Source organism: Solanum dulcamara, chromosome 8 (assembly GCF_947179165.1).
Source record: "Solanum dulcamara chromosome 8, daSolDulc1.2, whole genome shotgun sequence".
NCBI lineage: Eukaryota > Viridiplantae > Streptophyta > Magnoliopsida > Solanales > Solanaceae > Solanum > Solanum dulcamara.
In genome coordinates this window covers 67,629,942-67,657,699 of record NC_077244.1, presented here as the reverse complement: position 1 = coordinate 67,657,699, position 27,758 = coordinate 67,629,942, and the positions used below count along the sequence as shown (strand labels likewise).

At 34.0% G+C, this 27,758-nt stretch overlaps 4 protein-coding genes across 5 annotated transcripts; 3 read left to right on the top strand and 1 right to left on the bottom strand.

Moving 5' to 3' along the window:
• Nucleotides 1-1,477: 1,477 nt before the first annotated feature.
• LOC129899142 (bifunctional aspartokinase/homoserine dehydrogenase 1, chloroplastic-like) lies at nt 1,478-12,164 on the top strand. Its single transcript, XM_055973965.1, has 18 exons — nt 1,478-1,697; nt 2,795-2,856; nt 2,948-3,322; nt 3,750-3,838; nt 3,955-4,258; nt 4,443-4,495; nt 4,581-4,795; nt 4,918-5,005; nt 5,083-5,196; nt 6,612-6,710; nt 7,491-7,685; nt 7,854-7,936; nt 9,650-9,875; nt 10,190-10,335; nt 10,520-10,655; nt 10,908-10,991; nt 11,076-11,168; nt 11,621-12,164. Exons 1-18 carry the CDS (start codon nt 1,537-1,539, stop codon nt 11,864-11,866), a joined length of 2,769 nt encoding a protein of 922 aa, XP_055829940.1. The 5' UTR covers nt 1,478-1,536; the 3' UTR covers nt 11,867-12,164.
• Nucleotides 12,165-12,620: 456 nt separating this feature from the next.
• Nucleotides 12,621-15,549, bottom strand: LOC129901503 (protein PARTING DANCERS). Of its 2 annotated transcripts, none has more exons than XM_055976701.1 (8): nt 15,472-15,549; nt 14,062-14,186; nt 13,889-13,977; nt 13,720-13,815; nt 13,532-13,626; nt 13,417-13,457; nt 13,247-13,330; nt 12,621-13,075 (listed from the first exon to the last, which is right to left on the bottom strand). In XM_055976701.1, the coding sequence occupies exons 1-8, from the start codon at nt 15,533-15,535 to the stop codon at nt 12,926-12,928; spliced, it is 744 nt and encodes a 247-aa protein (XP_055832676.1). In that variant the 5' UTR covers nt 15,536-15,549; the 3' UTR covers nt 12,621-12,925. The 2 variants fall into 2 exon arrangements, with proteins under 2 accessions (XP_055832676.1, XP_055832677.1); XM_055976702.1 differs by having other exon boundaries at nt 13,247-13,327.
• Nucleotides 15,550-16,515: 966 nt separating this feature from the next.
• Nucleotides 16,516-18,566, top strand: LOC129900102 (phenylalanine ammonia-lyase-like). Its single transcript, XM_055975061.1, has 4 exons — nt 16,516-16,623; nt 16,696-16,700; nt 17,033-17,180; nt 18,132-18,566. The coding sequence occupies exons 1-4, from the start codon at nt 16,516-16,518 to the stop codon at nt 18,564-18,566; spliced, it is 696 nt and encodes a 231-aa protein (XP_055831036.1).
• Nucleotides 18,567-21,805: 3,239 nt separating this feature from the next.
• On the top strand, nt 21,806-27,010 carry LOC129899608 (uncharacterized). Its single transcript, XM_055974619.1, has 7 exons — nt 21,806-22,526; nt 23,892-23,944; nt 24,353-24,445; nt 24,519-24,742; nt 25,465-25,531; nt 26,289-26,399; nt 26,554-27,010. The coding sequence occupies exons 1-7, from the start codon at nt 22,088-22,090 to the stop codon at nt 26,575-26,577; spliced, it is 1,011 nt and encodes a 336-aa protein (XP_055830594.1). The 5' UTR covers nt 21,806-22,087; the 3' UTR covers nt 26,578-27,010.
• The last annotated feature ends 748 nt before the right edge of the window (nt 27,011-27,758 follow it).

Sequence of the window (27,758 nt, the reverse complement as noted above, 5' to 3'; positions counted from 1 at the left end):
TTTAAAATCAAACACTTACGCCGTTTATATTATGAAAATTCGGCATACACACTCTTAATATATTATGCATATTCATAGCTAAATACATTTAAAAATAATTATTAAAAGATAAGGTTAAACCAAACCATACCAATAAAAGTCGGGTTTTTCGATGTCAATTTTTCTCGGGTTTTTCGGGTTTTTTCGGGGTTTTCGGGTTTTTTCGGGGTTTTTTGAGTTTCTCGTATTTTTCATAATATCTAATAAAAAACACAGAGCAATGCTTCTTAAAAAGAGTTCTAGTATAAAAATATCAACATAAAAATGAGGCAGAACACTGTTTGAAGTTTTAACTTTATAATATAACTTTATAAGATGTTTTTTTTTGTATATTATTTAGATGAGCTTCTCAAGTCCAAATCTAAATGTAAGAAAGAAAACAAAAATTATGAAAAATTTTAAAAAAATATTTATAAATTATATTTTAATAAATATTTTTATGTATAACATAATTTAAAAATAGTATATCTATAATCGGGTCGGTTTGAGTTTGGTTTGACTTTTTTTAGTTAAAACCAAACCAACCCTATAATGGTCGGGTTTTTTTTTCCAAACACCAAATCAAGTCAAACCAAACCACTAGTCGGGTTTTTTTTCCGATTTGGTTCGGTTTGTCGGTTTGGTGCGGTTTATTGATTTGCCCTTTACAGCCCTAATTAGTACTCCTTCAATTTTATTTATAATTTATTGGATATATTTAAAAGTAAAAATATATAACAATTGTTTTTTAAAAAAATAGTTTTGGACTATCTTACATAAGCTATAACAATTATTACCCAAAAAACATTAAGCTATAACAATGTTTTGATCCACATAAAAGAGATGCATTTTTGAAACCACATTACAATGCAAAAATTTACAAGTTGATCTCATGCTAAATGAACTTTATATCTTGTCTCCTTTTTTTTATCAATCAATCAACTTTAGTAGCAAGATGCAGTCATCCTTCTTTCTTTATACTCTTACTGTTCTTTTTGGTAATATTTATATTAATTAATATTTAGTTCTAGAACTTGAAAAGAAGTTATTAATATTAAAAAGAAACTATGTAAAAAATATATTTTTTCTTTTGATATATTAAAAGTGACAAATTAAAATGAAAAATATTTTAATACATATCCATATTGATTCTAAAATTTGGAAAGATCGATAATTCTAAATTTTTAATATTGACAGGACACACACGATGGAACGCCGCATACACTAATAGCCTGTTTGAATTTATTTATTTTTAAGCAGATTATAAGTTGAAAATTATTTATAAATTAAAAATAAATTATTTTCAATTTATAAATTACTTAAAATAAATTCATACAAATAAACTCAATTATTTATTAAAACTTATTTTTAAATTAATCAGTCAAACACTGAAAAAAAATTAAAAATAACTTATAAGCCAATTCAAACACTTTTAGTTGTATTATAAGAAGGCAAGAAGCACCACACCACTCTTCCACAGTACTATTGTCACTCTCAAATCTCAATCAACAAATAACAATGGCGTTCGCTTCATCCTCCATTTCGCCATGCTGTTCATCGAAATTCTCTTCAATTTCATTCTTACCAGAGACCTATTTGAAGGCCAAGGTGAAGAAAATCGATACATTTAACAACAACACACACACATTTCCCCTCCTGCCATGCTATCCTTTTCTCAAGTAAACTTTTCGATTTCTCTTTCTCAATCTCTATCTACTCTGTAATGTACTATTTATGTTTTGTGTATTCTCCGTCACATTAGTATGAATTGTTAACATGCTGTTTCTTCCACTTACATTTCAGTATCCTTTTTAATTTTTAGCCTCCTTTGTATTTTGAGGTCATTGATGTCATTATCAACTTTGTCTTCACTGGAATAGAGCTCTGTCGATTGAGAAGCTTTTGAATCTCGGTCAAAATATTGACCCAGTGAATTTCATGTGTCAAAATTAAGTGGGTTGAGAATCATGATTTCTAAGTTTCAAAACCTGTGTTGGTAAGAGTTAACAGGTATCCCGTGGAAGTCTAGCAAGCTGCGTGGACACTTTTTTTAGCTAGCATTTAGCCATAAATTTGGATCAGATTTTGAAAATTTATTTTCAAATATATGTTTAACCACGAAATTTGACCAATTTTTTAAAATCTGATCTTCAAATAATTTCAACAAGTTTTTGGGTCTTACACCTAAAAAACTTTATTTTTTTTCCAACTAAAATGCATGTTTAAACGTAACTTCAAATTCCCAAATTCACAACTTCAAAAAACTCAATTTTTCAAGTTTCAAGTTCAAAATCTATAGTGAAATGGGAGCTTAATCTTGTATATGGAATTATTGCTATATGAAGTGCTCTATATTTTCATCTAACTAAACGTTAAAATTGTTTCAAAAATTGTACCATATGTTTTATACAAGAAGTTAAAACGAAGATTTGTTGTCTCAACAGTAATCTGATTAAGATATCTAAGGCATGATAATCCTATATCTTATAGTCCATGTTCTCTCTTAGTGATTGTACAAAAGATTTGTTCACTGACTTAAAACCAAGATTTTACTCTAGCATATTCTTGAGTCCTACTCAAATGCTTTCCTGATAGATGATAACTTGTTTCCTTTTCCAACTATTACACAGTCCTTGTTAAATGAGATAATAATATGATTCAACAGTAATAGGTATCCATGATATCATGGATATGTTTTGCTTTTTCCTTTGAGGAATTTTTTCTAGCTCAATGTTTTCTATACTGCTAAAGCCTTTCTTTGTTTTAATGATTTTAGTTCAAAATGGGAAAGAGGAGAATTGTTTAAGTTCGGGATAAAGGCAGCTGTTACAAGTGAAGGTTAATCTATGTTGAAGCCTTAAATATCATCCTTATATGATTTTATTCAGTTCTTGATTTTCCATTCTTCTCCCATTTGATGTTTTGGCAGATTACTTATTGGATGGAGCTACAGAAAATATTCAGCTTCTTAGAGGTGACAGATGGTCTGTTCATAAATTTGGTGGTACATGTGTCGGAAACTCTGAAAGAATTCGCAACGTTGCTGATGTTATAATTCAGGACCAATCTGAAGGAAAGTTGGTGGTTGTGTCTGCAATGTCAAAGGTCACAGATATGATGTATGATCTGATTTACAAGGCCCAGTCACGAGATGAGTCGTACCTAACTGCATTAGATGCTGTTTTAGAAAAACACAAATTAACTGCTATTGATCTACTTGATGGGGATGAGCTTGCTAGTTTCTTATCTCGTATTCATCATGACATCAACAACCTAAAAGCCATGCTCCGTGCAATATACATTGGTAGATTGTGCTTTCCCTCTTTACTTGTAGAATGTCTCAAAGAAACACTTGTCAGAACCTCCATGTTCGTAATTATGGAAAAAATAATAGAAAAAGTACTTTTCAAACTTAGACTACTCTTGGAAGCTCCTTTGCCAGATAATTTGCAGTTCTTTTGTGGGATACTAAAAATGAAGGAAAACTCAAAAATTCTTTAGAGTATTTTGAATTGTCGTTTCCATCGCCCACTTTGCATGCAATACGGTCTTTGCTTCATGCTTTGGTTATTGTCTCATGAGGCTGATGTTGGCATAATGGTCATTCTTCAATCTTTTTTTAGTAGAAGTGAATTGTTTCCAAGCTAAAGTTTTTTTCCTGAAGTATCTGATTTTGAACCAAACCTCCTACTTTTGCTTTCAACTGACACAATAGCTTATTTGTATTGTAGCTGGTCATGCAACACAATCTTTCACAGATTTTGTTGCTGGGCATGGGGAGTTATGGTCTGCTCAGTTGCTGGCATCTGCTGTCAGAATGGTGATTCTCGCTAATGACCTCTTCGGGTCTTTAGAAAGTTCTTGTATCTTCTAGTTATGTAAACTAACATTTTGTTCGCACATTTATGACAAATTTTCAAATTCCTATATTTGCAGAGTGGTGTAGAGTGTAAATGGATGGACACAAGAGAGGTGCTTGTTGTGAACCCCATGAGCTCTAATCAAGTTGATCCAGATTATTTAATGTCAGGGCAAAGACTTGAGAAATGGTACTCTAAGAATCCATCCATGACTATCATTGCAACTGGTTTTATAGCTAGCACTCCCCAAGACATTCCTACCACTTTGAAAAGAGATGGAAGTGATTTCTCTGCAGCTATAATGGGGGCACTGTTTAAAGCACGTCAGGTCACGATTTGGACAGATGTTGATGGTGTCTATAGTGCTGATCCAAGAAAAGGTTTACCCTCACTCATTGCATGCTTTTCTCAATCTGAAACATATCAAGACCTTTCTCTAGCAAAATTTTGTATCAATATCATTGATCTCTATTAGTTGCTCATATATTCCCTTTTTTTAAATTTAAATCAATGATGAAATTCCATTACGAAGTTAAGATCAACTAAACAGTACTTCATTTGCAGTAAGTGAGGCAGTAATACTGGAGACACTATCTTATCAAGAAGCATGGGAAATGGTGATGTCGTGATTCTATGTGGTTTCTGAAGTTAATAAGAGCTGTCAAGGCATTTTCTAATATCAAATTTCTCATCTTTTTGCAGTCATATTTTGGAGCCAATGTCTTACATCCACGGACGATTGTTCCAGTTATGCAATATGATATTCCCATCGTTATAAAAAATATCTTTAACCTTGCTGCACCTGGAACAAGGATCTGCCGATCCACTGATAATGAATTTGAAGATGGACAGAGATCAGCATTCCCCGTCAAAGGATTTGCCACGATTGACAAACTAGCTCTAGTGAATGTTGAGGGGTAGGACTAATAGTTTACTTGCCAAAAAGAATTGTTGAGGGTTAGGACTGCACTGCATCCAGTCATACTGTACATCTATTTACAAATTTCTTTGCTTACACAAAGTCGGTTACTTTCTGCAGAACCGGAATGACTGGTGTTCCTGGTACAGCTAGTGACATTTTTGGTGCAGTAAAAAATGTTGGTGCTAACGTAATCATGATATCACAGGTATGTTTATTCTTTGATTTCGGGTTAAGCTTATGATGCTTATAACTTCATGAAATTAATCGAGTGGTACAATACAGGCTAGTAGTGAGCATTCAGTCTGCTTTGCTGTGCCTGAAAAAGAAGCAAAAGCTGTTGCTGATGTTTTAGAATCTAGGTTTGGTCAGGCTCTGAGTTCCGGGCGCCTTTCTCAGGTATTCTTCCTTTTTTGATTCAATTTCTGAAGTTAAACACGGTTGTGGATCAGCATAAGCAAAAAGGGAAAAAAGCAGGAACTATGTTCAGTTGAATTCTTGTCACCATCTTATAGCGTTATCGTTTTAACATGTATTGCCGCTTCTGTTTCCTGGTTGAGGTTGCAAGTTCAACCCTTTTGCTTGATATGCTCCACTATACCTGTTATCTTATAAATTGTTTCTTTTAGACGTTGTATAAGTCCAGAATGACAAACAGAAAATCCATAATGATTACGTTCTCACAAATCTTGAACACTTCTTTTGGAGGAGATAACCTCATTGATTAAGGGCATATAGTGACGACGATTTTGCAACATGTATCTCAGATTTATAGGGATCTTGAGTTGTATACTTCAGAACAATTCCGCAATAAAGTTATTATGGTGCTAATTATATCAGAAAGAGGAGAAAAATATTTAGTGTTGGATTGAGCATTGCATTTATGTCCACCCATAATGTGGAACAACTGTGGGAGTTGTTCGTCTCGTTGCACCAAAAAACTTAGGTTGACTAGGAGATCTAAAAAGACTGCTTTTGGGGGTGTAGGTTCTGGTTTTTCCAACTTAAAACTTGAGAAGCCCAGTCAAGCAAGCTTAAGAATTAGTAAAGCCGTAAAAGCTAGTGGTCTCTAAATGCACATAAGATAGGAAGGAAAACTGGACCAACAGCATTCAGGGTGCTGATGAGCAGTGCTGTAATCATTAACTCTACTTGAGGCTAATTTCTTTTCTAAAAGTTATGGGTAACAATTCATGATGTTCAGGCAATTGAAAACTCAGCATGAAGCAGATTTAAACTTAGAATAGCCAAAAAGAAGAGAAGTGAGGAAAAGTCTGGTAATCACTTTCAGATCCTGTAGACATCTCAGAAATGAACACGTACTGCAACTGCTACGTTTTGTATGGGGTAATTCTAATAGACTAAAGTATCACTAGCACATGTAAACACTCCGGAGGTATTTCCATCTTAAAATATTATACAAAGTAAAGCTAACCTGAAAGGAAACAATCTTGAAGATGAAACTGCTTCACACAACCTTCCTCTGTTAAAATATTAGCTTAGATAAATAAGGAAACTCAGCACTCTTTCCAGAAATTCATTAGATTTGAAAATTCTTATCCTGTTATGAGATGGTGTAGAGTTTTTATGAAATTTGAACTTGGTTTTTGAAGCAGAGTCGTGTGCTTCTATGTTCTTAACAAAAATTAGTTGTGGGATTTCTGGTACAGTTAATATGAATTTCAACATCATATCAAGCTTATTGCTTTCTACTTTTAGTTTTTTTGTCATTTTACTTGGTATGCAACATTATTTTAATCTACCTGATTGAAGACTTCTTTAATCAATCTTCCTAAACTTCAATTCTTCTCCAGATTTCAGTAATTCCAGGCTGTAGTATTTTGGCTGCTGTTGGTCAGAGAATGGCAAGCTCTTCTGGAGTTAGTGCTACATTTTTCAGTGCACTTGCAAAGGTTTGGTATTTCCAATCCTTTTAAATTATAATGGAGAACATTTAAGTGAATGTATATAGGTGTGTCTTGTGTAGAGTTAACTGGTAATTTTTCCATTCCAGTGAGTTAAGTGGTAATCTTTAAACCCTATTAAATTGAAAAACTGCTTGTATTTGACCATTTGTGTGGTTATATCTTGTGTAGAGTTAATGTTCTCCTGATTTTCGTCTATAGGTTATCCATTTCAAAAGAATAAATAAAAAATCATCTATAGTTTATTTTGCGACTGTAATGAGCCCTTACATGCACATCATATGCAATTCTCTAACTACCATATCGATCAATCAACTACTCCTCAATCCCAAAGTAGTTGAGATCCGCTATACTAATCCCTTTGTATCCATTCCACTATATACGGGCCCATTTCATTTGTAAACTTCACCTTTGATTCATGATATCATGACTACTTTAACACGGTGTGTCAACCTACTGCAAGTCTCTTCCTTTATGCCTACTTGGTACCGGCTATGTGAAGCTCACTTATTGTAATATATCTACCATATTGTTCTTGGTATTACGAATGCTCTACAGTTTATATGAGCTTTGAACTTGGCTTTGATTGCTATCTGCTTTTGGCAACTTTGTGTTGCTTTCCATAAAAACGATGACATTACAACAGTCAAGTGAGAGTTATAAAAGATGATCACTGTAATCTGAGTGTAGAATTCAACTTTTAATTAGTTGATTTTCATAAGATCTTCAAGATTTAACATTTTATTAAAAACACATTTTATTTTGCAGGCAAATATCAATATCCGTGCTATAGCTCAAGGTTGCTCAGAGTACAATGTGACAGTAGTTGTTAAGCAAGAAGACTGTGTGAGGGCTTTACGTGCTGTGCACTCTAGATTCTATTTGACAAGAACTCCTATTGCTGTGGGCATTGTTGGACCTGGGTTGATAGGGGGTACATTGCTTGACCAGCTCATGGATCAGGTCTTTTAATTTAAGTTTATGCTAATTTGTTATTTATATTTTGTATTTCCTACAACTATTGAAGTCAATATATGCTTTCTTCAATTGAGTATCATTCTTTCCCCTATAAATGCCCATGATTTGAAGGCGGTAGAGCCATTTATAACATCTTTTCTTTTTCATTGGCAGTCAGCTGTCTTAAAGGAAAACTTCAACATTGACTTGCGCGTGATGGGTATAATTGGAAAAGACTCAATGCTATTAAGCGACTCGTAAGTCTTGAAAATCCATCTTTCCTTCTTTGGCCCTGAGATCTTTTGATTGAGTCGTTTTTCTGTTTAGAATGAAGGAATCTGAATAAACAATAAAGTGCAAAAAGGCAGAAAGATTTCTAAAATTGTAATTCTAATGGATAAACAGAATAAGATTTTTTCAACTATTTGTATTTTCCGACTAATTGCAGATATTCTTATTTTTCTTTCAATTAAATTACTTTCTTTATAACCACTTTGGTAAAAGATGGAGGTTGAATAGTGTAAAGATATGACACTTGAGCCTAACTCAACCCCAAGAGCTAGTTCATGAAGGGGAGTATTGCCCAAGTCTATATAAGGATACAACCAGTCCATTACTCAACCAATGTGGGACTTCTTACCCACTCTAACACCCCCATCACTCCCAGGCCCAACTGGAGCGTGGACCGGGAGCCCAAACGGGGATGGACTTGGATCTGATACCATATAATGATATGACACTTGGGCCTAACTCAACCCCAAAAGCTAGCTCATGAGGGGAGGATTGCCCAAGTCCATATAAGGAGACCACCGGCTCGTTCCCCAACCAATGTGAGACTTTTTACCCACTCTAAACACAAAATCATAACTGCTTAATTCCAGTTATCCATCACAGAAGAATATATTTTGCTTTTGCCTTTGGATGATGTCTTTCCACTTTCCAACCTTGCTCAGGGTGCTGATCACTCAAAATGAAAAAAATGAACTTTTATTAGTCAAACTTAGGGAGCCATATGGCCTTTTATTCCCTTCATCCTGTCTTTGATTAGTATGAAGATTAATAATAGATTATTTGTTTTTTTTTATTAGATATACCTTTATTTTAGTAATTAAAATGAACAAATTCAGGTGGCTGTTGGATTAAATTAGTACGAAGATGAAAGAAAATATATATTTAGATTACACGAATTATCAAGTAGCTTTTACCTTTATAGGCAGAGATCTATTTTCTTGGAGTGGAAACAGGAAAGTCATTGAAATAGGAATGGAAGGGGTGCTTGCTAATTGGGAACTTTTGATTTGTGCTTTTTTTGTAAAATTAATAGTTGCATTTAAGTAGAATAATAAATGAGCTACTACTAACCCGGCAAAGATAAAAACCTCTCCTAAAGGTTTCATCAAAGGTAGACTTCTAAAATATTTGCAAACTAAGTGCTTCCTTTGTGGTTCATATAAAGAAGCCTGGAGTATCTGTTGCTTGGTTCTTGAATTTTGCGAGTTGACTCATAATTAATTTTCTGCTACTTCAAATGATGTAGTCTTAGCTAGAAATGTGCTATTAGATTTGAGTGTACAATTATTCCCTCTCTTCCCGTCCTTTAAGCTGATCTCATGTCCTCTTTGTTTATATAGCTTTTTACATTTTTAGTTTCAATGTGACTCAGGAACTTCCAAGTTTTTTTATGCTACTAATATTTCAAACTTACAGGTTTCCTCAGTGTCAGTCTCTGTGTGTCATGGAAGATCTTTAATGAGATTGAAAAATTGAAGTTTATGAGGAATTCAATATCTTTTCTCTCCTCCTTATTTTTCACTATTACCTATCTAATGTTCATTATGTCTTTCTTGCTATTGATTAACTTGCTGGGTTTCAAAAGATACAAAGCCTTTCCAGCTGGTTACTGCTCATTAGATATTATTGAGCTGTCTTCAGGGGTGGTGATGACAAGCCATTCTTTTCAATGTTTATAGGGGTATTGATTTGTCGAAGTGGAAAGAGCTGCTAAGTCAAAAAGGAGAAATGGCTGACTTAAATAAGTTTGTTCAACATGTGAGTGAAAATTATTTCATCCCAAACAGTGTTCTAGTGGATTGCACTGCAGACTCTCATATCGCAAGCCATTACTATGACTGGTTGCATAGAGGAATCCATGTGGTCACCCCAAATAAAAAGGCTAATTCAGGACCGCTTGACCAGGTAACTAAGTACTTTCATGTTTGATTTCTTGTCCTCTAAAAAGTGCTTAGCTTCGCGAACTTTTTGGAAATTGCGCTTTGATCAACTATGTCAATAATCAAGTTTTCAGCCCTTCATAATTATATTTTTCTTTCCGCTGTCCTCCATTATATCAAAGATGAGAAAGGATGACAGCCCTTGTAACCCTGTTGTTCTTATCTCTATTTGAAAAATACCTCGAGACAAGACAAGTGAGTAAACGATAATCATATAAATAGCTAAAAGAGCAAGCTTCTCATACTTTTTATTGCATATTTTCCTTCTATTGCTTCCAGTACTTGAAGCTGAGAGATCTACAACGACAATCATATACACATTACTTCTATGAAGCTACTGTTGGAGCTGGACTACCAATCATTAGTACCTTGCGTGGTCTTCTTGAAACTGGGGACAAGATTTTGCGGATTGAGGGTATTTTTAGGTTGGTATGAATGAGATTATTCATTTTATGGGATTCAGATGAAATTCGTCTATCCTAAATTGTGGATTGTTATAATGACGCTATCCTTGTCTTAACTACAAGATGCACCATTGAGTGCAAAAATTCTCTATTTAATATGATCCCGTTTTCATTTTCATGCATTTATTCTTTTTTTTTTTGGCAGTGGAACTCTGAGTTACATATTTAATAACTTTACGGGAACAAAAGCTTTTAGCCAAGTGGTAAAGGAGGCGAAAGAGGCTGGTTATACTGAGCCAGATCCAAGGGATGACCTATCTGGAACAGATGTTGCCAGAAAGGTATTGGCTGATAGGTTTTGGATGTTTCATTCACTGTTATAAAGTGTTAGCCCAACTCAAGTTCTCATTCTTTCTCGTTTTGTTCAATGCTTGATGAAATTTCCACCATGACTTAGTGTTGCAAAATCGGTTTCTGTCAATTTACTTCTTCACTCAGTTGTGCTGATTTCCCTTACCGCCTTAGAAATAAAGGCCAAGTTTTACTTTTTGAGTTTACCCATGGCTTGATGTGCAAAAACTTCCCTGTTCCAGGTGATAATTCTTGCTAGAGAAAGTGGATTAGACCTAGAGCTTTCAGATATCCCTGTTCAGAGCCTTGTGCCAGAACCTTTAAGGGTGAGTGCTAAGCTTATATACATGCAGCATTAATTGGAAAAGCATTTTTTTTCTCTATGAAGTGATATTTGGTTGATTTCTCAGGCTACTGCATCTACCGAAGACTTTTTGCTGGACCTGCCAAAATATGATCAAGAATTGTCTAAACAGAGGCAGGAGGCTGAAGATGAAGGGGAAGTGAGTACTCTGGACTTATAGTACTGTGATAGTCATGTTGTCTTAATGAACTTGCTATACTCCCTCCATTGAAGTTGATTTTTTCCATACCTTTTTAGACCGTAGTAATATCAACCAATAAATTTTCAACAAAAAATTTTCAAGCATTATCTCAGTAGCTTTGCCAAAGTCACATGAAACATTTAATTTCGCGTAGGAGGAATATGACTTTATATGGGACTAAGAGCCGTCAGAATCCCAGTGTGGATGAGTTTTTCATTTTGCACGTTAAATATCTTGCATAGAAGCATCACTGGTTTTATCCATTCGAGGGAAGAAGTTGTTTAATTATTGACCACTATTATTGGCATTGGCCAAATAACTGACTGCTCTGTCTCTGTATTTGAGAGAGAGGAGAAATTTCCTTTCTTGTTGTTATATTACCCCATCTGAAAGTGTTGATTTTCATGAAGGTCTTGAGGTATGTTGGAGTAATGGATGTCGTCAACGGAAAAGGTGCTGTTGAATTGCGGAGATACAACAAGGAGCATCCATTCGCGCAACTCTCTGGATCGGACAACATAATTGCATTCACTACTGAGAGATATTGTAAGCAACCTCTAATAGTTCGTGGTCCGGGAGCTGGTGCTGAAGTAACAGCAGGTGGAGTATTCAGTGATATATTGCGACTTGCTTCATATCTTGGTGCTCCATCATAATTCATGGTGCTTTTCCCCCACACTCGTAATTCTGCATTTGTTCGGTCATCCCCCTTGCTCCTAGTAGTAGCAGACATATAGTTAGTTACATGATTGTTGTGTAATTGTGAGCAACTGATAGTGTTGCTCACTTTGTAACATGGCGCTTATCAATTATCATCATAAGTTGCTTGTTTAGGAATAAGTCTGGTAGGTACTAAAGCTGTATTATGGTCATGATGGACATATATTTAGAGGATACACCTTATTAGTGAATGTTGATGTTGTATGTCAATGCAATTAATTAACTGTTCAAGCATTCTCTTTGCTTTATAACTTGTCGTGAACATCTTTATGGAGCTGTCAAGATGATTGGCTCTGACGGCCAGCTTGATTCTAATTACGGTACTTATTTATATATTTAAAATACTAAGTTATTGGAGAAATGAAACCGTTTCCAAAGGGTAGCTAAGTGAGTAATTTTATTTGAAGTGCTTTCTGTTCTGGTCGGTCTAAAAAAAATATTGATATACTCCTTGAACGATGAAAGCGTATTTGCAAGTTTACGTACTTTTCTCTTTCTAGACAAAGCATCCAATCCTCATGACTATTTTTTCTGTTTAAACATTTATGGCAGGAAAGTGAGCCATCACTCTCCCCCTCATTATTTAAGTCATGTACTGAGTTAAACTGTTAAAATATCATTCCCAATCCTAAGGGAGACCCTAAATATTGGAATTTTCCTCGGATTTCAGAGCTTTACTACATTAAAAGGTAGAGAACCGAAGGTTAAGCAATTCTGATCTTCATTAAAAGGACCTCAGTGAACGTAGATCAACTTAATACAAATATACCGTCATATTTCCTTAAGCAAGAGAAGTCAGTTTTAAAGAGCCTTGTGATTATTCCTTTTTGAGTCCTCTAATCAAGTTACAACTACTGATACAGAAGCACTACCACAGGACTTCAGCTACATTTCGAGGGAATAAAGTTTGTTCGACTTCCATTTGTAGTTCTTGAGATCTAAAGTCACTTCTGCAGAGTGCATGACTCTGAATGCTCTAGACTTAACAGTATAACTCAGCCAATTTTAGGAGCAAGATAAAACTTTGGATCCCGGAAAAAGCTTGTGATTGTCTCAGCTGTTGTGGGTGAAAGATCAGTAGTTTCCAACAGGTACTCCTTCGATGACTTAGCTATTGCTTCAATTGAACCAATAGTTTGATTAAGCTGAAACAGGATAAAGAAAAGAAAGGAGTGAGTCGAGTGACTAAATTTGTGAAATTGATGATGACTTCTATCACTCTTTAAAGCACACGTTATGAACAGGGAAAGGTAATGTTTATCTTGGTACTACACATCTGATGCAACATAAATGGGAAATGGCACTAAATAAAATACCACATTTGCTCCATGGCTGTCAACCCCAGGTATTGATGTAACCACTTGTAGGTAAATCTCCATTGCCTGTACCGATTTTTCCTTCTAACGGCAAGACAAAATGTCCCAGGTTTACAAAAAACATCAGGTGATTAGTCAAAAGAGATTGAGGAAGCTGTTCAATCATCTACCTCAGCTTTTATTTTTGTCAATGCATCCTGGCGTTTGCATGCTGCAACAGATATTTTGGAGGTAAATTATATATTTAAGTTTCTTTTGTTTAGCTTGAGATAATTGACATCTTACCCCCACGAGCATGTGCTATCTTCACAATTTTTTCGAAGCCCATCTCCAGATCTCGTACAGGAACAAATGTTGGCCTTCCAAGTTGCATTCTATACCTTCAGAAAGATAAGGAGATTATCCAAGTTCTTCAAATAAGCACCAGTTTGATATACAGAATACAGTTGAAGGTGAAGTTAAAATTGTCTCACTTGATATAGGAGTATATCAACGAATCATTCTGTTCCTTTGTAGGAAGGGTGATAACAACATAGAAGTTTGCAAACTGCTCCTTCAATTTCTGAACTCTACATCAATTCACAATCTTATCAATTTTAGATGAAGTGAAACTGGAGTTTGGGAGATATACGGCATGTTTACTTTCTAAAGAAAGATTCTGTATCGATGCCATCCCAATTGGTCAGAAACATGAAAGCTACCGACAAACCTCCACAGTTGAAGATAAAATCCTGTGAATCGGAAATGTTATTAATGCATTTTGCAAAAGAAAGAATTTACATTAAGACCAAGACAGCTGAAAAGAGTAGTTTTACTGGTGCAATAGGCACAATATTTAAACGGAAAGAATTTCCATTGAGAAAGCAAGAGATGAAATTGAGAAAGCAAGGGTGCTGTTCATCCCTCCATGTGCTACTCATCATACAAACGCCACTGCTACCTGCAAAAGGTGATGGTCAATGGTAATGTATTTCATTTACTTTGGAAGTGCAGTGCAATTGATCCTTTAAAATGGCAATCTGGAACAATTAATATATCTGGAAATATTGTTTATCAATAGCAAAATAAATGCTGCAAATACTGTTCATAGAGATAAGAAATGCAAAAACCTTGTAAAGAACTTATTTGAGAGTACATTGCTGATTCTCCTAAACATTAGAGACAGATAAAGAATAAATAGTGTATTACGCGGAATGAGCAAGTGAGCAAATAAATTTTCTCCCAGACATGAGAACTGTAGACCTTAATCATTCAAAGATAAGAATAAGCAAATGAAGTTACTCAAGCAATTTGTTAATCTAAATTGTCAAAATATTTGTCATCTAAAAGTTACAAAAATTCATAATAATGATCAATACAACACACACATCAAGTAATGCATAAAAACACATCTGTTCCCGATGTTTATCAAGCCTCCAAAAATCTGCACATCACATGTTCAAACATAGAAGTACCTTACTTTGAGCGGTAGGAACTCAGAAAAACAAGCCAGTCACAAAAGTAAATCTGACTACTTCATTTATACTCCCAAATACATCATGTACAAAGTAACCTTCCAGATCATTCGTGATTTAGAACTTAAAGCTGATCCATCACCTCTCAAACTAATTACTGATCATATTTATCAGCAGCTAAGTGGAATAGTATGCCGCTTTTGAACTTCTATAACAGGAAGTATAAAATTCAAAATTCACATGCTAGAAATGCATTTTAGGTTTCAATCAAACAAAATTGACAAAAAACTTTCATGAAAATAGAGTACATACTCAAAAATCTACATCCGAGTACGTTAAATGAAATTCCAAAAATTCAGAGCTGAGTAAATTACAGACTTATTTCCTTCAAAATTCGAAATTCACATGCTTGAAATGCATTTTATCCTTTTAATCAAACAAAATTGACAAAAAATTTTCATGAATAATCAAAAATATACTTCGAGTACGTTAATCAAATTCCAAAAAAAATCAGAAATTCGTCGTAACACAAAGTCAGTTGATTCCTTCAAAATTCGAAATAAACAAGAGAAAAGGGAAAAAAAAACTGAAACTCGTCGTAACACAAAGTCAGTTATCATTCTTCAGACAATCACATCAAATCTATTCCAACACACTGTGAATTGCAATTTTTAAGCAGAATGAATTGCTGATCGATCCTTCAATTGATGTTGTAACACAAGCAAAAAAAAAAGAAGAAAAATCTTCGAAAAGGAGGAAATGAGATAATACATGAAGTCGATAAGCTTGTAGGATATGAAAATGGCGTCGAATCTCTGAATCCTCGATTCATCATTGATCTTTTAGATGTTTTTGTGATTTCAGCAAATGAACATACTGAGTTGGTTTATATATAGTCCTTCGTCCTCCAATTTTTGGGCCATTTGCGCTGGGATTAAATCGGCCTGGGCTCAAATTTGGTCCGGGTCAGCCCAGCTAGCCAAACTATTTTGGGAAACTTATATAAAGGAAAAAGGGAAAATTACTTGATTGGGTGTTTTTTAAAAATTAATTACTGATTTTAGCGATATTTTTTATTTATTATTAATTATAGCAATACATAGCAATATTATGATAAATCTACACTTGTATTAAAAGTGAATTATGCATACAATATAAATGTATTATAAATGTTTTAAAATATATATTATGTTTGTGTAGTAAAAAACCGACATAATGTATTATAAGTCTATTAAAGTATGTAATAAATGTATTATCCATCTATAAAACTTGTATTATATATGTTTTATAAATAGTTCTCTGCAATCTGTATTAAAAATGTATTATAATTGTTCAGTGATTTTTTTTTATTGCTATACATGGTAAATATTTTCTTAATATTGTATATTTATGTAAGTTTTTCAAGAAAAAATTACCAAACTACACACTTTTTATTACCATATTTTCTAAAAGTCCCAACCCTTTAAAAATTTTATCAAAATCCCTTATTTTCAGTTTGCCTCTTCATCTTCCGGATACATAACTGAAAAACATTCTCTCTCCTTTAAACCCTTTTCTCTTGTTCTCTCTCCATTTTCAAGATTAAAAAAATTAAGGAATTCACTGAGCATATCCCTAATTTCTTGCCTAAAATCACTCACATGAGTTAAATGTTACAATCTATCATCTCCTTTCGATTCTCAACTGCATTATCTCTCTATTTTCATAGCTATTAGTTATCGAAGGATTCAAGAAATTCTTGTTTCATGGGATTTTGATTCATCTTGGAAAGGTTACGACGAGGTTAGATCCAAATATCGTAACGATCCAGCAGTGATGGATAAACTACGTGCGAAATTGAAGTCGAAATCTCCAGTTCAACATGCACCCAAAGAAGCAGACAAGAAGATTGAAGAGGTTACAACACACCCTAATCTCCCAAAGGTATGAGTTTATCTAAGATGTTTTTTTTAAATGCTGTTTTTTCTGAAGATTCACTACTTCTGATATATCTAGTTTATGTATCAGATTCTTGTATATCAAGCTTTAATGCTTCTGATACATCGTGTTTTTGTATTGGATTCTCATGTATCAAGCTTTACTGCTTCTTATACATCTTGTTTATGTATCATATTCTCATGTATCAAGCTTTAATGCTTCTGATACATCCTGTTTATGTATCAGATTCTTATGTATCAAACTTTAATGCTTCTGATACATCGTGTTTTTGTATCGGATTCTCATGTATCGAGCTTTGCTACTTCTGATACATCTTGTTTATGTATCAGATTCAAGTTGTATTTAAATCATTTATATGTCATTTTTTTAAAGCTGTGTATTTCTTTTTTTGTAGGGATTGTGGTGTTTTTCTGGCTATTTTTGCTGAATATCTTACTGATGGAATTTCTATTCCAATTACTGCACTACATGCCGAATTCTTCCGTTCAAGATATGTCGCACTATTGTGGAATTATGGTTGTCGAAAGTCCAAGAATAGTTATGTTAGCAAAAACGACGATCCAAAAAAACCTAAGAGGGATTTCATCTCTCCTAGTCAAGGAGAACCATCGGACGTCGAATAGTTTTTTTTTTTGAATTTTGTACTAGTAGAATTTACAATTATGTTTTTGAACCAATAGTAAATATTTTTTTTGGCTATTCAACAATTTAGCAGATTTTAAAGTTTTTCTCATGTATCAAACTCGAATATAAGATGAAAGTCTATGTATCATATTCTCATATATCAAATTTGACTGCTTCTGATACATCTTGTTTATGTATTAGATTCTCATTTATCAAGCCTTACTGCTTCTGATACATTTTATTTTTGTATCATATTCTCATGTATCAAACTTATTTGCTTCTGATATATCTTGTTTATGTATCAGATTCTCATGTATTATTCTTTAATGCTTCTGATACATATTGTTTATGTATCAGAATCTCATGTATCAAGCTTGACTGCTTCTGATACATCTTGTTTATATATTAGATTCTCATTTATCAAGCATTACTGCTTCTGATACATCTTATTTTTGTATCATATTCTCATGTATCAAACTTATTTGCTTCTGATATATCTTGTTTATATATCAAATTCTCATGTATTATTCTTTAATGCTTCTGATACATATTGTTTATGTATCAGAATCTTATGTATTAAGCTTTAGTGCTTCTGATACATCTTGTTTATGTATCAGATTCTCATGTATCAAGATGTAATGATTCTGATACATTCTGTTTATGTATCAGATTCTCATGTATCAAGCTTTACTACTTTTGATACATCTAGTTTATGTATCAGATTCTCATATATCAAGATTTAATGATTCTGATACATCTTGTTTATGTATCAGATTCTCATGTATCAAGATTTAATGATTCTGATACATCTTATTTTTGTAACGAATTCTCATGTATCAAACTTTAATATTTCTGATATATCTTGTTGATTTGAAATCTTGGAAGCAATTACAAAGTTGATCAACAACAACATAACCCCTTGTTTGCCTCTATGTGGCACGATCACTGCCTCGGGTGATCTTGTCCCATTGTCCTACATTGCTGGTTTGCTCACTGGTAGGCCTAATTCCAAGGTTGTTGGACCCAATGGTGAGAAACTTAATGCTGAGGAAGCGTTCCGCGTTGCTGGAGTTATAGGTGGATTTTTTGAGTTGCAGCCTAAGAAAGGACTTGCACTTGTGAATGGTACAACAGTTGATTCTGGTATGGCATCAATGGTCCTGTTTGAGTCCAATATTCTTGCTGTTATGTCTGAAGTTTTGTCAGCGATATTCATCTCGATTCGCTTGATGAAAATCGAATTTTGGGTGGATTTTTTGTTCGCAGTTATGCTCTGTTTTTTGAGTTTTTCTTTTTCTTCATAACTGTTACGTTTTTTAAGGATTATTTCCCTTAATTAGCACGGTAATTGATTGAAACAACCAATTCTAACTTAAACTACGTTACTATTCATAAATAAATCAACAACATTAATTATTATACACCCAAAACGTGATGTATCAAAAGAACCACTAATGTATCAGAAATTTGGAAAAAATCAGGAAAATTGGATAATTTAAGAAAAATGAGAGATAAGTTGTAATTGAGCTTTTTCACTATGAGATTTAGGTAAAGTATACTTATATAAATATGTTATTTTAAGAAAATATTTATCAGGTATAATAACAACATTCTTTTCACTAACTTTAATACACTTATAATAAATTGTGTCAATTTCTTATCAAACAAGCATAATATATTTTAAAACACTTATAATACATTTATATTGCATACATAATTCACTTTTAATACAAGTGCAGATTTATCATACTATTTCTATGTATTGTTATAAATAGTAATAAATAAAAAATATTGCTAAAGTCAATAATTATTTTTATGGTTAAAATTGTAAGGGTTAGCCACTTTTTTTAAACGAGTTTTAAATAATAGTCGGTGTTTGATATTTTGATTAAATGGTAGTTACTTTTGATGCGAAAATACTATGAAATAAGTCTTGAACCTAAGCAAGTGAAATTTTTTAAATACTGTTATGGATTTTAAAATTCATAGCAGTATCACGGATTCCAAAATTTAGCTATTTCGAGTGACTTACGAATATGTAACCATTTTCAATTATAAATCTGAAAAATGGCTGTTTTTTAATTTACTTATTTTTGTTCGTCCTAATTATAAATCTACAAAAGGAAAAAGGATCATTATAATCACAATAAGTTCAGGTACATAATCTTAGATATTCTTTATGTGTCTGATATTATTAAAAAAATTTATTGAGCATTGACGAGCTAATGAAAAAAGAATTTAAATTGTTATTTGAAGACAAATATTGCTAATCTTTGAGGATAGTAGGAAGCTTATTTATTTCCTTTTCTTTTACACTTTATTTGGATGATTGTTACGTATTGATTCATAATGTATCGTATCGTATTATATTGTATTGTATCGTAATATATTATTTTAATGAATACAATGTTTGGATAAATTATATCGTTCTTCATCGTTACATAATGTCACACATTCATGATTTGAATGATAAACTTACAAAAAAAATAGGGTACGGGGTAGAACTTCTATAAAAAGGTAGGGTAACGACGCGATCACACCAAATCGGTCGTTACATAAAATAGGTATTTTCGTCGTTACCTAACGATAGATTTAAACGATACTCCTCTATTCCATATCAACTGAATTTCTAAGGTAATACACACATATTAAGAAAACCATTCAATGACAGAATTTGAATCATATTTTTCTCTATTATCCTTTATTTAATCAGCCTCATAAAGATGATTAAATGTGAAATCATAAATACAGATAGTCCCTCATTGGAGTATAACTTTGTAAGTAGTACATTTTAACTCCTAGAAAATTACAAAACTTCATTAATGCAAAGGGTAAACATGAAAAAAGATTCAAACATTTCTCTTGAACTTAACAATTCAACTATTTTGAACAATGAAAAAAGCTCTAGAAATTCAGTTAATATGAAATAGGAAGAGTACGATACAATAGAATTTAAGTAACAATCAAAACAAACACTGTATTTAAACAAACAATACAATACAATACAATGGATAACAACCATCCAAACAAGGTGTTAGCATCCCCGTGTTAAACCAATATCTCTTGTCAATAAAAACAATTTAAAATATTTGTTATCCAGTTCAAGCAAAATTTGTTATCCAGTTCAAGCAAAATATTTCCATTCGTATTCTTCTCTTCCAAACAAAAAGTAATAACTAGAGATAACCCACAACCTATTTTATTCTCTTTACTCCTTACACTTCAAAAGGTAAATTTGGTTTTCTTCTCTTTTCTTTCCCCCCTCAAGAGATGAGCATTTCATTTAAGCCAAATAAAAAGTATAATATGGTATATTAAGTTTTTGCTATATATAAGGTTTCGAGATGAATCGGATTACAAAGACTTATTGTATATAGTCTTATTTGGTATTTTTGTAAGATTATGTTTTCAATGTTTGAACTAATGAGGTTATTTTCATATCTTGAACTCGTGACTTCCAGCTCACAGGGACCTTAGCCTGCATTTTTGCAAGAGATTGTTTCTAGCATTTCTGCAAGAGTTTGTTTCTGTTGGATTTTAAAAGTGTGAATGAGAAATAAAAGGGTGTGACCTTTACGAAATGTTGTGCCTTTTCTAAAGGATTGTGACCGTTAAGGTTATGACTTTTCAAAAGGTTGTGCCTTTTCTAAAGGATTGTGACTGTTAAGGTTATGACTTTTCAAAAGATTGCGACTTTTCCAAACGGTTGTGACCGTTCCGAAAGGTTGTGACTTCTCGAAAGGCCGTGATTTTTCCAAAAAGTTATAACTTTTTTGAAGAGTTGCAACTTTTCTGAAACGTTGTGACTTTTGCGAAAAGTTGTGACTTTTTCGATAAACCACAATAAACACTTATTCACACTACCCTATGTTGTCTATAAATAGAGGATTTTCTTCTCATTTTTGAACATCTAATTTCTCCCTCTTCTGCAAATATTTTCTTACAAACAAAGTTGTGTTTTTGTGATTTTGTTGCTGGCTATTGAGTTCGCTGAAATTATTGAAGTTTGAGGTACAACTATTTCTTTAATAGTTTATCTGTTTTATCTTGGGAGGAGGAAATAATCCATAACCTCGGATATAGTGAGAGAATTAAATTTTTCAAGGATACACAGTGAATTCTATGGACTCGAATACTGTTTTTTATTTTCATCTTTATTATTCTAGTTTGCTAACTTTGATACAGAAATAACAGTTTCTGTAGTTTGAACCCAAAAACGTTGACAGAGTCAAACTCGTGTGCTCCTAGTCATATTTGAGCAATTTTAACAGTTACGCCCAGCATTTCTGCAAGAGATTATTTTTATAGTTCAAACTAGTTGATAATTTTATCCTATGTTTCCTTAAGTAACTATTTTGTAACTCAAATCCATGACATCTTGATCACATGACAATTTTGTGCAACATTTCTGCAAGAGAAAGTCATAAGAGTAACTTTAATAAGTTACGTCAACCCTCCTCGTTTCATGTTAGTTACGTCAACCCTCCTCGTTTCATGTTAGTTTCATTTAAATCCAAATTTACAAAATTGTGATAAAAAAAAAACAACAGAAAAACACGTGCTTCAACAAGAAGCACAGATTTTATTCAATCACCAAAAGTCGATTTCTTTCATCCCTACGTCACATATCTTCTTTCGAATCAAAGCACAGAATAACAGTAGATTCTACAAATTTCCATTCTTAGATGGAACACCCAACACAAATTTCCCAACACAGAACAGTCCTCAAAACATTTTGAATGAATTCCAAACAACCTTAGAACAGAAAAGGAAATTCAAAAAAAAAAAAAGGAAGCAACTTTCCAGTCCCTTTTAATCCTCTGAAATGCCCACCATTGATTTGAGCAGAACACCTCCATGTGTCACTCTTTTTCCTTCTTTTCGACAACGACCCAAGATTCAATTTTCCATTACAAATTCACCTGTTAATTCGTTTCTGTATAGTTTCAAACCCAAACGATTTCATTTCTTGAAACCATGTTCTTCCTTAAAGGAAACCAAGAAACAGCAGACCCTTTTGAAGACACCAAACAAATCTCCTCAGAGCTTCAGGAGAGTGCTTAATTTGAACCCCAAAAATGGTGATGATGATGATGATAATTGTGAGAGGGATAGTGGGTCAGGAGATGGTGATACTGCTATTAAAGGTACCATTTTGGCTGGTCTTTTGATTGTGGGTGTGGTTGGTGGATTTGGAACTGTTGGGTACATATACAAGGACCAGATCAATGCTTTCTTGAACCAGTTTTCTGGCATTATTGAAGGTAATCTCATATGACTTATCCAATTACAGTTTCCTTGCTTGTGGACATTAGAATTTTGATTCTAGGTCGACTACTTAAACTTGTGATGTTAGTGGTAACATAAGATATGTCTAGATAGTTCTATTGATTAATAAACTGTGCTTCAATCAGAATCAATTGGCTTCCACTATATCAATAGTCATTCCGCTCTTTATCTTGTGTCAAGCTAGCTTATGAGGGGAGTATTGCCCAAGACCATATGAGGAGATCATGTAACACACCCAACACTGAACATCTAGAGCATGTACAATATAAGAGGAGGAGGGTGGGGTGGGGTGGGGGGTGCGTGGGGCAACATCTGTAAATAATTAATTGAGATGAGTTTGACTCTAATACCATGATAAAGGGACGGACTTTGGGCCTAACGGAACCCGCAAAGCTAGCTCATGAGGGGAGTATTGCCCAAGATTATATATGGAGACCAAGTAACCCGTACCCATTGATGTGGGACTTCCAACAGGTTCAGGGTATTAAAATCATCTGAGCTAATGCTAAGGCACTTCCATTGTGTAGCTTTTATCTGATGGTTTTGGTGTTGCATTCTATTGGGTGCTGCTGAATCGAGGGCACAAGGCAAATTCATAATGAAGAGTAAATGTGCAGATTGAGTTAAGTTAACATAGAGCATTTTTGTTTTGATTAAAACTTGGAAGGATCCCAAACAATATGGAATCTTTTTAGGCGTATCAAACTTAATTGAGCTCAAAATGAAATGAATAATTTTGAACTGCTCTTGGATACCAATCAGTTAATGTCCAAACTCTATCTGGTTAAAAGTTTAAATGGGAATTGAGAGCTGCTTTTTGGTGAATGACCATAAATTTCTAGTTAGAAAATTTTAAGCGAAAATACGAATCCAATTGACTCTTGGGCTCGTGGCCCTTTTTGTTTGTTATTTTTATCTTACTTCTAGAATGATGCACCAACCATGAGTGTAGTTATTGCCTAACCTGACACAGTCTTCTTGTCTTGGATAGAACAAAACTATTTGGCGAATGTCTACTCTTTTCCTCCTCGTGTTTCTCTGTCCCCTCCTCATGTGTGAAAAAATGGTGAAATAGCATTTCCAAACAAGTATTACCGCTTGCCAAGCTCAAGGTTTCTTTATCTTGTAGACCTGAATGAACTTATTTGTATTCCACGTGGCTTTTTTGGTGCTAGTTTGCTTCCTAATACAATTATCTCACAAAATTCAGTTTGGTGGGCCTTTTAAACAAAAATGAGAAACTTGGAAGCCAAATGAATAAATAATGCAATGATTTTCAAGATTTATCATGTGAGTATATTTTTATGAATTCATTTTGATTGAGGCTCCTCACATGGCAGGTTATGGGCCAGCTGGATATGCTCTTTTTGTTGCAGTTTATGCTGGACTAGAAGTAAGAATTACAGTCTGTTTCCTTGGTTTAAAATGTTTCAAGAACCTGCAGCAATGTACTTGTTAAGGGTACAATGTTGTCAGTTGGAAAAGCTCATAGTTTTGTGGACATAAAATATGGTGTATTTTCCGGTCCATTCTCATCATACTAGGTTGTGCATGCCTAAGTTTTGTACTTCAGAAGATACTCATAGAGGGCTTATACTATGAACTAACATGAAGTAGCAAGAGTTTATATTCTTATTTTGTCATAAAGTGATACTAATGCATTTTCAGTCAAGTTTCTTGGGCTTTTGCTTGACCAGTGTTCTAGTTCTATTCATAATAGATTAAATGTGCCTAGCTCAATAATTGAAACTTTTAGAGTTTCTATACGGAACTGACTTTCGCTGTTATACTTCTGATATAGATCCTTGCAATACCTGCCATTCCGTTGACCATGTCGGCTGGTCTTCTATTTGGCTCTGTCACTGGGACCATCATTGTTTCCATTAGTGGAACGGTAAGCTGACCATTCAGTTCAATAGAGTCATGATGATGTACAATGTGTTCTCAATAGTGTGATATGGATTCAGGTGGCGGCAAGTGTTGCGTTCTTGATTGCCAGATATTTTGCTCGCGAACGTATTCTTAAGCTGGTCGAAGGGAACAAGAAATTTCTTGCAATAGACAAAGCAATTGGAGAAAATAGTTTCAAAGTGGTTACTCTTCTCCGTTTGAGCCCTTTGCTTCCATTTTCTCTTGGGAATTATCTTTATGGACTTACCTCAGTCAACTTTGTACCATATGTTCTAGGAAGGTGAGTCTCATTTTCTGTTTTCACTTCCTTCTTCACGGTTGGGCTAATGTTCAGATGTCTAAATTTCTGTGTTTTGGGTTCACTTCGAGGATGAAGTTCATTTTCTAGGATTTGGAAGAATTCAGATTCTTTTCCCCTTCCACAAATTCACCGGTGCACGTTTGTATTCATCTGAAAATTTATCTTAAACATATGCATATAGAAAGGAATACCTCAGTGCTAAAATCTTGCATGAATACTACATGAATTGCGTAATTTGATATCAGGCCTTTCAGTCACTTTAGTGATACAAATGAGCTGTCCATTACATGATCAATTACAAATGCCAAAAAAAAAAGAAAACCTGAATTGTGAGGAGAAGAAGAACAGGCTGTGTCATTTACATGCCTGTTTTCTCTTGTGTAGTGATAGTGAAGTCTTTTTTACAGTCTTTGATCACCTTGGCTGATGTTTAGCATTAGCAAAGCTGTTTTGTTGAAAAATATAGTAAGGATTCGTTTGCAATCTAGATTCCTGGTTTGTGGAAGTAGCCTCTTCTACAGATTTCTTTCTGTTAGATTAGAGGGATTGTTTGAGGGTATTGCGCCGCTATAGCTATCCAAGAGTCCGATATATGACAACTTCATTTTGTGCATCAAATGTAGTTTTGCTTTTTGAGGACTTGTTGATTCACTTGTCAGGCATGCTCTCCGTCTTGATAAAATCTTATGTTTTGTATGCAGTTGGCTAGGAATGCTTCCTGGATCATGGGCTTACGTGAGTGCAGGTGCATTTGGCCGTGCAATTCTTGTGAGTTTGCCACTTGTTTATCTTGTGCACTTATCTGTGTAATCCTTTTCTGTTCTTATAATCAGTCATTATTTCTGTGATTTTATTCTTCCTGTCCTGCTGAAATGAGAATTGCATTTTCTTGTTAAGAGAAGTAGGCAGAGTATATAACAGTTGAAATAGCTTCAGAAGTGTACACTTGCCAATTTATCGTTGCTTTTCTCAACTAGAAACATTACTAGCTGCTTGGTTGACTGACCTAGTGGAGGCAAAAACATTAGGTGATTTCTCCCCGTCTATTTAAGTCTTGGTGGACAAAGTTACCCGGTATCTGTGCAGGTTCCCTTGGAATTAGTTGAGGTTCACGCAAGATGAACCCGACATCATGGTTATCAAAAAAAGAAGAAGAAGATAAAGGACGTTTATGTTTTCTTCATGAAAAATTAACACAGTTGAGATAAAGTACCTACCATCTATTCTGATTTGATTCTACGAGACTATGAAAGCAAAAATAGGGTATTGGGCATGTGAGATCCAAATTGAGACGTGTTATCGTGCAATGGTTCTTCCTTTTTGCAGTGCTATTGATTAGCTGTACAACCATTCATATGTTGTTACTTTGTTCAAATTGAGATATTGTGGTTTGTAGCCTTTCCGTCCTTGATATTGTATCATTTAAAGTTCTGTTCACTTGGGAAGTTTCGAACTTATATAATAAATTGAGAACTCACAAGAAATTCAGCAACCCCATCAATGTTCTTATTTCTTGATGTTCCAGCAAGAAGAATCTGAAATTGGCCTAGGAGGAGGAATCCAACAGCTACTGACCCTTGGAGTAGGCTTATTGTTTACAGCACTTGCTGCAGCTTATGTAACACGGCTCGCGAAGGTACGCTGATCATTTTCTATTACACTACGCTCACTGAACCTTGTGTATTTTGATACTTGGCATATCCTTGAGCCATACTTTTTCTATCTCTGTCATGAAAGATCTGTACTTTATGATCGATCGATTGTAACTTACTTGTTCTTCATCAATGCAGGACGCTATGAAAGATATTGAGTAGGCAGAATTACTTGTGCCCTAACAAGTAGAGTTTACATGCTGTTTTATCAACATGCACAACTAAAAAGGGCCGCCCAGTGCACTAAGCTCCCATTATGCACAATTACCTCGTGAAAATTGAAAAACGACATGTAGTTGATAAGGTCAGATAGGAAAAGTTGAATTGTATCATCTTAATTGTATCATATCCTTGTTCTGATGCGTAGCGTTCAAGCATCGCGTGGCCAATGTCTCCCTTTAACTTCCTCTTCTGCTGAACTCATGTTAGGGGAAACAGAATGAACACAAAGGAATCGAAGGATTTGCCCCCTGCTTGTGCTTAATGTTGTAGCACAATGATGGTGCTCTCAATTATGATTTTATTTGAATTGTATTAATCTGAATCATCTAAAAGATTAAACGGTTAGAGAATGAACTCTTTTATTCCGAGGAAACACTCCCTTATAAGAGGCGTATATATGTAGCATGTCGACATCGGGTTCATATGGAGTCTCTGCTTAGTACTTTCAACACAACATAATTTATATGTAAAAGATTATCAAAGTTGGATGAGAGAAGTATTGAAAACACCCTTAAATTTAGCGCAAATTATTAGTTTCATTTTCAAACTATCGACACTCTTAAAAGCATCTTTCTACTTGACCAATTAAACTTAGATACGCCCCTAATTTACCACATGACATAACAAGTGGTCTCAAGCTCTTGTAGGAGCATGACACTCTTAATAAAAATTCGAGAGAAGTGTTGAAAGCACCCTTAAACTTGACGAGAATTTAAAAGTGTATTTCACTCATGTTGCAAAATCAGGGGTGTATTAAGTCCAGTTAGTCAAGTAAAGAGGTATTTTTAAGATTGTCAATAATTTGGGGATGAAACAAATAATTCATGCCTAGTTTAAGTATGTTTTCAATACTTTTCTCAAGTGCAATAAATAGTAAAATATGAATCTATAACTTTAAAAATACAATGAGTTAATTGTGAAAAATCTCAACTGTTGAACCCATAAAACTTAATTATTGAATCCGCCTTTGTCACTAATTATGCTTCTGTTGAGGATGCACTTGTATCAATCATTCCAGTTCCATTCACATTTCCTTGCTTTGTTGAATTAATAGAGAACTATACTTCTAGTTCATATCATTCTTGCTCTTACGATATAAATTTTGTGTATCTACTTCAAAA

Bases quoted from the DNA above. Each gene is read 5' to 3' on its own strand.
- LOC129899142 (XM_055973965.1), top strand. From the start codon at position 1,537: ATGGCGTTCGCTTCATCCTCCATTTCGCCATGCTGTTCATCGAAATTC. The intron at 4,259-4,442 runs GTTTACCCTCAC...CTTCATTTGCAG, and splicing joins TAGTGCTGATCCAAGAAAAG to TAAGTGAGGCAGTAATACTG. The intron at 10,992-11,075 runs GTGAGTGCTAAG...TTGATTTCTCAG, and splicing joins TTGTGCCAGAACCTTTAAGG to GCTACTGCATCTACCGAAGA.
- LOC129901503 (XM_055976701.1), bottom strand. From the start codon at position 15,535: ATGATGAATCGAGGATTCAGAGATTCGACGCCATTTTCATATCCTACA. The intron at 14,187-15,471 runs GTATTATCTCAT...CACCTTTTGCAG, and splicing joins TACAAGCTTATCGACTTCAT to GTAGCAGTGGCGTTTGTATG. The intron at 13,627-13,719 runs GTGAGACAATTT...ATCTTTCTGAAG, and splicing joins TTGATATACTCCTATATCAA to GTATAGAATGCAACTTGGAA.
- LOC129899608 (XM_055974619.1), top strand. From the start codon at position 22,088: ATGCCCACCATTGATTTGAGCAGAACACCTCCATGTGTCACTCTTTTT. The intron at 22,527-23,891 runs GTAATCTCATAT...CTCACATGGCAG, and splicing joins GTTTTCTGGCATTATTGAAG to GTTATGGGCCAGCTGGATAT. The intron at 24,743-25,464 runs GTGAGTCTCATT...TTTTGTATGCAG, and splicing joins GTACCATATGTTCTAGGAAG to TTGGCTAGGAATGCTTCCTG.
- LOC129900102 (XM_055975061.1), top strand. From the start codon at position 16,516: ATGGATAAACTACGTGCGAAATTGAAGTCGAAATCTCCAGTTCAACAT. The intron at 17,181-18,131 runs GTTAGCAAAAAC...ATATCTTGTTGA, and splicing joins GAAAGTCCAAGAATAGTTAT to TTTGAAATCTTGGAAGCAAT.